The following is a 9,277-nucleotide window of genomic DNA, read 5'->3' as shown; positions in this document are numbered from 1 at the left end:
GCAGCGCAAGCTTTGGCGAAGAAAGCTGAGAGCTTGAAACAGGGACTGATGGCAAGAGGATGAAGAATAGCTATAGTCCAGGTTTCTAAGGATAAATATCTTGGTAATTAAGTTTACTTTGGTAACTGCTCTCGTTACTATAGCACCTCGTTCGACGTGAAAGACGGGATGATGGCATCGTGTGAATCTCTGCACGCCCATTTGCGTGTAATAAATGCGCTTATACCCAGCTTTTTAAATTTCAGAGATTTATTTTTAACTCTACTCAGAGACGGATGTCAAGAAATTAAGTTTTCAAGCCTTTTTTGAGTCTCAAGTGCGGACAACAGCAAGGCACTCGACCTAATAATGTTTCCACTCAATACTCAGAACATGACCTTCCTTGCTCAAATATTTTGACTAAATGCTTGATCTACCTCACTCGACCAAGTTTGGGCTTGGCAGTACTCGGGAAGGCACTTGTGGAAAACCTCCTTACTGAGCGAAGTTAGTGGGCTACTGTCGAATATCTAACTATGGAGTATATGCACATAAGAAGTATACTACACATGGATAGGGTACACCATATACTTGATGGACACCTTCGGATATTACGGATTTGAATATGTGGAGCCCAGTATGCCCGGAGATCATGAAAGCCTATACTAGAAAGGTCTCGATCGGGTTAACCAACTTGAACACGACTAGTATCTAAGCTGGATTTGACTATCTTGGCTTAACCGACAAGATGAAAGACTCCCTATCGACTACGGTTAGAACTAAGGTGGCACTAGGATCCTTGTATAAGGCGGGGACCCTGACCTCTAGGAGAACTCATAACAGATCCACATCTACATAACTCGACACAAGCACTAAGACCTTAGGTTTGGAGATACTCAGCGACTTCAATCCTAAATTAGTTTAGATCCTATCTACTCCATTATAATAGGTCTAGCCACCTTGCTTGTACTCGACACAATCTATATACAACATCATCCACACAGAATGTAGGGTATTACTCTTCTCTGGGGGCCCGGACATGTATATATCGCGTGTCTTGTTTCCTACTCGATCTTTGATCTTGAAGGTACCTCAATTCAATTACGAACGTATTGTGATGAACTAATCTTTGACACAACTCCTTGTGTGTCAGATTAAGATGAAAATTTCTTTCAGTAGTAGGACGTACCAATCGACAATAAGACGTCTATGGTGACTTATCAATGTTCAAGTTTCGTATCTTCGGTCTTTAGTAGACATTGTGTGAGTGCTTGTGTGGTGTTTAGACATTGTGTGAGTGCGTGTGTGGTGGTGTAATTGTGTGCATGTGTCTACGTATTGTACGAGTGTGATTGGTTGCTCGTATTTGAAGATCATGGCCTAACAGATGCGTATAATTTCATCAAGAAGCGTGTTTGGTTGTCAGCATCTATTATCCTAGCTTAGACTGATAGATGCAAATATACATCATCAGCCTGTTCCAACGGATACATGTTCCTACATTTACTTATGCAGGTGGGTCTACTTGTCAGTGTTACAAAATTACCTTAATGCGAGCAACCAATCACAATCTGAACTCTTACACCTGCTCATGTAGCCTTATATTTGGTCAACCAAACAGAAATTCGCTCAGCACAGATACAACCAATCAAACATTCTTATTTTTAACGAATATGACTTCGCTCAGCCTGTTTTTCATCAAACTGCATATATGGTATATGAGAGCAATCAATCACACCCATATGGTACGATTAGTTGCTCGCATAGATTGTATATGCAGACTGAGTGGAGTCATATTTGTTAAAAATAAGAGTGTTTAGTTAGTTGTATCTGTTTAAACAAGCTGAATTGAGTTATTTTTATTGACCGAATTTAATGTTGCATAAGCAAATACAAGAATTAAAAATATAACTAATTATTTATATAAAAATAATTTATAATACTAACAAGTAAATCCGTCTATATAATCTGATTCAAAGTTTTGCATCCATCAGACTAAAAAACATATAAATACATAACTAAACACGCTTTTTATTGAGGTTATTGTTACTTGTCGTACCAGGTTACTTCTTCCCTGGAATGATTGAATCCACAACGAGATTTTTTGCTGGATGGTGAAGATCAGAAACCGCAATTAGCTAAGCCACCGACAGTTTGGCCCAGTCGAAATCGATTAAACTAATCAGCAGCAGCCAATTGCACGAAATCAAAGAGAAGCGACTACTCCATCTCAGTCTCCCACACCTATAATCCCATCCCCATCCATAAAGTACTGAGGCAATTTAGATTCTTCCCCTCTTGGGAGATCGAACGGGGCAGCAGTGAGACTAATCCGAGCTCTACGTCGAGGTAATATGCGATTCGCTTCAACACTTTCTTGATCGTCTACTTGGTCGGGTCTTGATTCAGGGCGATGTGTTCTTGGCGATTCCGTGCTTTATTTTGACTAGAAATAGCTGCTGGATTAGGACTGTTTTGGATCAGCGACTGCAAGAATTTCTCTGTTGTGCCAGAGAATGGTAGGTTCGTGTTGATCAATATGTTTGATCCTTTAGGGATTGGTGTTGACTTTGAGGAACGAGGGGAAAGGAACCGATCAAATTCCATCCACGGAAAATTGAGATGTGTTTGGTTTTGTTGGACCTTTAGCATCTTGAAATTCTGATAGGGGGGCCCGCTTCTGAATATCCTGAAAGATTCCTTAAGATTCTGGATCGGGAAATGTAATCTGCAAACATTTGGTGTGGTTTCTGAAGCTTGTTTCTGGAGCCAGGCATGAATGGATAGATACGTCGCGCTGTAATTCAGTTGGAGGATTAGAATATTGAATTCTCAGTTTCTGAAGAATGTGCGTAGGATCAAGGTTTCAGTAGTGTACATTCCATATTTTAGAATAGTAATCTCTATAGTTCCTACCCGAATATTGTCGAACATCTATCAAAAGGGCATTAATATTCTTTGAACAACATTTTGAGGGGGAGAAAAGCAAACAACTCAGTAATAGTTCATAGAGTACACCGACAATCATAATTTGTTTTTAGTTAAAATAATGGTCTATCAGTATGGCTAGTCCTTTGTATTCGTGCTATTATGCATTAGCAGCATTTCTCTGAACTTGTTTCGGTAATGGCATTATTGGACGCAATGGTATCATACTACAAATGGGAAAACCTAGCTATATGTTGAAGTAATAACCACTTCTTTGGAAACTATGATGCCATCTAGCTGCGGTCTATAATTAATATTGAGCTGTTTTATTCTTTAATCTTACAACGATAGCTTCTTATTATCAAATTTTATTTTGACCAATAGTCAAGTATTCTGTTACATCTTTTTCAATATATCGAAATGACTCAGTACTCATGTTATGCATGTGACACTTTGAACAGGCCGTTCATTTGGACTGTCCCTGCACCTTTACAAAAGATAAAAGGAAACAAAAGGAAAAGGTAGTGATTGACCTAGTAGATATGTTTGAACTAGATTCAGAACCCCTAGTTCTTTGATAGATTTCATGTCAGCCAATTCATCTAAAATTTGTTCATGTCTTCTGATACTGTTTATAGTCCATATCAGGCAATTTATTTGAAAACTCAAGATGACAGAGTTTGTGCTCTGTACTCAAAAGTTATTTCTGACCTTGTGCATCATTGTTTTGATCTATATATTCTCTTTTTTCCAGATATGGGGAGCAAAAGGATTCAGAAGGAACTCATGGATTTGCAGAAGGATCCACCGACATCATGCAGTGCTGGACCTGCTGGAGAGGATCTATTCCACTGGCAGGCCACAATCATGGGTCCTAATGACAGCCCCTATGCAGGAGGGGTGTTCTTTGTTAATATCCATTTCCCTCCTGACTACCCCTTTAAACCTCCAAAAGTGAACTTCCAAACAAAGGTGAGCTTGTGTTATTAATCTGATTTCCCTATCCTTTTGCTTTGTTAACACCTTTATTCATCACTAGTATTTGAACCTTTCTGCTGCAGCCATGGTTGCTCTAGACCTTGTTATTGACATACTACTCAATAGGAGTGGTCTTTGGGGATTTCATGTTGAAAAGGTTCCATTTCAAAATCAATATTTGTGTGCTTCTTGTTAATAGTCAAGGGTATTATGGTAATCTCCTAGTTTAGGGTTTCTCTCATGTACTCTATATATTGCCCACATGGGTTACCATTAAATACAAGTTGCTATTCCTAGCTAGGTAATTTTTTGGGGTTGTAACAACTCGTCCCGTAGCCATCTCTCTCTCCATCAGTCTGATTCCCGGCCGGATCTAGCTCCTCTCCGGTCAGATCCACCACTTCCTTGGCCGGATCTGGATCTCCCCTGCCTGATCCACCTCTTTCCTTGTCGGAGCGCAGCAAGTCCTACGTGTAACCATTCGCTAGAGCCGTCTGCTACTGCTACATCACCGCAGGCAATGAGGTCATTCCCGGGGACGACGCAGTGCACATCCTCCCGGTAATGCGAAATCTAGAGTCCGCACTTTGGGCTGTGGGGTTCAGCGTGCTGGTCATGTCGTCTGTGCTCGAGTCCTCATACCTGCCATCGCAGGGCACGTCCTTTGAGGCGGTGTTGATGTCAGTTAGGCCGATCGTGTCCTTCCTAGCATCCAGGTCCATGCCGCTGCTCGTGAATGTGTACCCGTACTTCGCCTACTCTGCCAAACCGTCATTGGTGCGGCTCAACTACGCGTTCCTCTGGCTTCAGGTTCCTCCGACACCGGCCTACTCTGACACTGGGCTCCTTCGCCACCAAGGCCTCTGCTCTGCTATGCTCCTACAACCCCAACGAATGTGCCCTTGGGCATCCTCCACATCTGGAAGGAGGCCGACTTCATCAAGGTCAGCGACGACAAGGTGGCCTTCCTAACGCAAGGATCTTCCATTACGGGTCGATCTCGCTCATCGTTGAGCCCTGTCGCTCTACGCATCTCGCTACCATGCTGGTGTTGCTGCTCCACATGTGCTAGCTTTAGCAAAGCTAGCAGTTCCTTAATGTGCATTAGCATGTTTGGATGATGGCACCGTGGGGTTCATTGGGCTACTGCTTGCTATCTTTTGATTTGTTGTCGCTACTGTTATCCTAGTCGTTGGTTGGTGCTGCTGTTGTGCTAGGCTATGATTTGGTACTACGAGTCCTTTTGTTTGGTGCTCTTGCATCTAGCTTTAGCCTTTGTTTCCCCACTGTTGCCTACTAGTGTTATAGTCTCGTGTTAGAGTTTTTGCAATTCTATTGCGACCACATCCAAGTCTTAGTCTCTCTTTGAGTTCGTCTATGCCGTGCGAGTCTACATATTCCTTCATCAATTAGTCAATTTCTTTTCCGTCATTATTGATGCAACAGTGCCATCTAGATCTTTCCTTAGCTTTAGTAACAACTTCATTTGTTTTCTTGCTACTCATAATTATTGTGTTTGCAATTCTTGATCTAGGGCATTCTTTTGTCATCGTGGTCTTTCCGTAGCTTAGCAATTTTGTTTGTCATCGCGTCACTCGTCGTCGCTTTGTTGCGATTCTTGACTAAGGGCATTCTTTTGTTGTCATCATCACAACTGTACTTCTGTGCTTCGCTTTGCACCTTTTCAGCTTGATTTGATAGGATTACCAAGGCTCCACTCTACGACGGCTTTGAAGAGACAATTTTTGGATGTATTAGTTTTATTTTGTCTAAGTTTATTACTTAGTGTCACCTCTTTCAAATGCAATGCTATTGCATATGTCTTGCATTTGAGGGTGTGTTGTTATGGGTAGGAAAGCCAGGGTTGTATCGTGCTTGCCATTTATTTAGGAGATAAGTTTGGTAGGAGTTGGATTTGATTTAGTTAGGAGATAAGTTTGATTTGGTTTCCAATTCATTAGGAGATAAGTTTGGTAAGTTAGTATTTGGAGTCGGTTTAGAATTGTAATCACCCTCTCTATATAAGGAGAGGCAATATTTAGAATAAAGGCAAGCAAGAGAAGAATTAATCTAAGTCTACTCTAATATTCTAAATCTCCTCAATCTATGGTCTAATCTCTCCCCTAGCAGTCAACGCCGCCTGACTATCCTCCCGACAAATGTTTATATCATAATATTTGGTATCAGAGACAGGTAATCCCAACCCATGGCTTCAGCTGCATCGTCGCCGTTGGTTTCGCCATCGCCATCCCTATGGGCAACGCCACCGGAGCCAACAATGGCGATGTTTACCACACCATCTGACTTGGTCCCACCTTCACTGGGCGTCGTTGCTATCCCAATGGGTAGCGGTGCCGAGAACAACGTTGACGTGAATACACCACCTCGTTGTCCATCGCTAATCGCCCTCAACATTGGCACCACCGATGGTCTCGCCATCGCTATCCCCATGGGCAATGCCGTCAAGACCATCCTTGGCGCAACTGCGCCACCCGTCGACCTCTCTGTTAGAGCCACCATTGGCCTTGGCGCAACTGCGCCACCTGTCAACCTCTCTATTAGAGCCACCATTGGCTTCGCCGTTGCTATCCCCATGGGCGACGCCACTAGGGCCGGCCATGGCGTTGCAGTTATCTCTAGGAAAACCATTAGTAGCATCGCGAGCAACGGGATCTGGACAATCCTGTGCTCTCTTATGACAGGACAATGACGCTGCAACCCTTCGTCAACATGGGGCTTCGAAGGCATGCAGCCATGGTCTCCACCACAGCTCGAGGACGAGCTATCTCGCAACGAGGGAGATGTTATGGACAAGAAAGCCAAGGTTGTATCGTGCTTGACATTTATTTAGGAGAGAAGTTTGGTGGAAGTTGGATTTGATTTGGCTTCTAATTCAGTAGGAGATAAGTTTGGTAAATTAGGATTTGAAGTCAGTTTAGAATTGTAATCACCATCCCTATATAAAGAGGTAATATTTAGAATAAAGGCAAGCAAGAGAAGAATTAATCTAGGTCTCCCCTTATTTTTTAAATCTCCCCAATCTATAGCCTAATCCCTTCCTTAGCAGCTGACGCCGCTCGACTATCTTCCCAGTGGATGTTTATCCCCATTATGATAGGATTATATTAGGTGTTAAGGGTATAATAGTCAAAGGTATTATTATGGTAATCTCCTAGTCTAGTGTTTCCCTCATGTACTCTATGTATTGCTCCCATAGGCTACCATTGAATACAAGTTGTTATTCCTAACACTTATATCATCATTTTATTTTCAAAATTTTGGACTTCTGTAAACTGAAGTATATGGTCAAAGTCATGCTCAATGCTTAAGTACCTGTGAGTTATCAACACTTTGCTTCAGCAGTAACGTAGAGCTAATTTTTCTTCCAGAGTTTGGTGTGGGTGATGCTTGAATTGGAATGGATAAATTCTAATGCAGTAGGGCTTCTTCTAAAATTATGGGTACTGCCTGGCAAATCCTGAAGTCTATACATGACAGTGTCGGTCTGTCAACAATGGTTTATTGGCATTGCCATATGCAATTCAGATCACGTTGGTTCCCTTGAATTCTTTTTTTTCCTAATTTCATAAGTTTGGAAGACTAGACTCTATAATATAACATACGGTTGATAAAAATAGGTGGTAACAGCTTCTACTAGTATAACATAGAGCAGAATGGTTGTAGTCCTATCTAATTAAAATTATATGGAAGAATTTGTTTTGGTTATTGATCCAAACAATTATCATTCGAGTAGTTAACCTTGCTAGGATACTACCACAAGCTATTGAGAATGTGCGAGTAGCGGGGTGGTAAGAACTCCAGTTGCGGGGCTATCAGCTAGGGCTTGAACCCTGGTTCTCACAAATAAAAGGCCCCTCGCTGAGATAACCGTTTTTAGCGAGTTTCCTGGGCGCCCAGCCTTCGGGGCCTTTTCCTCGACCTAGTTGCAATATCCTTCAGGACGTCTCTCCTCTTGGGTTGAGTTTTTCTTTTTTTTACTACAAGCTATTTCTCCTTTCTCGCGACTAATGTCATCGATGGTTTTACTGAATTACAGGTGTATCACCCAAACATCAACTCTAATGGGAGCATTTGCCTTGACATCCTCAAGGAGCAGTGGAGCCCAGCATTGACCATATCAAAGGTCCTCCTCTCCATCAGTTCGCTCCTCACTGACCCCAACCCGGACGACCCCCTCGTCCCGGAGATCGCCCACATGTACAAGAGCCATAGGCAGCGCTATGAAGAAACTGCAAGGGCCTGGACCCAGAAGTACGCAATGGGCTGATGCATATTGCACTGAGCAGTGTTTTCAGTGCAAAGATCATTGTGGCACTATAAGAATTAAGTCGAACCGGTTTCATGTCTTATGATGGTACCCCAGAGACCCAGACGGTTGTCAATTATACTGGCTTCTCAGAACAAAGTTTATCTGTGTACAGTTGGGTCAAAGCTGGATAATCTGAGTTCTGTGCCCATACTTTGGTTTATACCCTGAAGAGCATTTGTGATCACCGCATTCGTGTGTGTAACCTTGCCAAGAAACCGTAACAATTTGTATGTTTTAAGGTGTTATATTTTCAGATGGTTTTTTGCTTCCATTCTCCATATCTCCCTTATATGGTGAAAATGTGTAGATAAAAGTCAGTGTGCTTGCATTTAAGACATTTGGTTTGTACTCTGCACAGCATGATTGGGATCGAGCAGTACTCGTTGCCTGCTAGCGGATCCGACAACTCCCAGTGTTTTAATTTCTTCAGTTACATGCTGTTGCAACCACTGCTTCCAAATGGCAGTGACTAGAATGTCAGTCTCACTGATAGGATCAGGCCCATCACTGTTGGATGTATGTGACCATGCTCCTTCTGCAAAGCTGCTGCTTTCTGGTGTTTATTCTCCTCTCTTTGCTTTCATCTGCAGAAACAGTTGAAAGTCATAGCCTGCTCTTTCTTCCAGATGAACAGAAAAGGTTGAATCTGATGTCCAACCGGCCTGTTTGGTCCGTGTCAGTTCTTCTGTCCTGTGTTGCGTGTCATACATAGTCTGATCGGTATGTATGAATGGAATAACATAAAAGGTTAGGTTAGTGATATCTTGGCATGTCCTGCGTTTGCACAAGGCTGAATTCTGAATTACACAGTTATCATCTCTCTCATCAGTGCTTTCTCTCTTTGCCTAGAAAAACAAGAGCAGGTATTTATTTGGTATACCTGTGCTACCATGAGATCTAGATGGAGCGGGGCGTGCCCCCACCTGCATGTCTTACATCGGTGTTCCGTCTCACCCTGATTTGAGATCGGATGAAATTTTTTTACCCCATTCTGCCCCCATGAAGCCCCAACTTTGACCCGACCCACCTGTCCTGTCCTATCTAAAATCGTTAAAAACTCTA

At 42.5% G+C, this 9,277-nt stretch overlaps 1 protein-coding gene across 2 annotated transcripts; it reads left to right on the top strand.

The window, feature by feature from the left end:
- The first annotated feature begins 2,037 nt into the window (after nucleotides 1-2,037).
- On the top strand, nucleotides 2,038-8,468 carry LOC133901914 (ubiquitin-conjugating enzyme E2-17 kDa-like). 2 transcript variants are annotated; one of them, XM_062343447.1, is made up of 4 exons: nucleotides 2,038-2,328; nucleotides 3,369-3,428; nucleotides 3,662-3,879; nucleotides 7,943-8,468. In XM_062343447.1, exons 3-4 carry the CDS (start codon nucleotides 3,664-3,666, stop codon nucleotides 8,171-8,173), a joined length of 447 nt encoding a protein of 148 aa, XP_062199431.1. In that variant the 5' UTR covers nucleotides 2,038-2,328; nucleotides 3,369-3,428; nucleotides 3,662-3,663; the 3' UTR covers nucleotides 8,174-8,468. The 2 variants fall into 2 exon arrangements, with proteins under 2 accessions (XP_062199431.1, XP_062199432.1); XM_062343448.1 differs by lacking the exon at nucleotides 3,369-3,428 and having other exon boundaries at nucleotides 2,039-2,328.
- Nucleotides 8,469-9,277: the final 809 nt, after the last annotated feature.

This window comes from Phragmites australis, chromosome 20, assembly GCF_958298935.1.
Source record: "Phragmites australis chromosome 20, lpPhrAust1.1, whole genome shotgun sequence".
Taxonomy (NCBI): domain Eukaryota; kingdom Viridiplantae; phylum Streptophyta; class Magnoliopsida; order Poales; family Poaceae; genus Phragmites; species Phragmites australis.
Note: the sequence above shows the minus strand (reverse complement) of the source record. Positions and strands in the feature narration are given on the sequence as shown.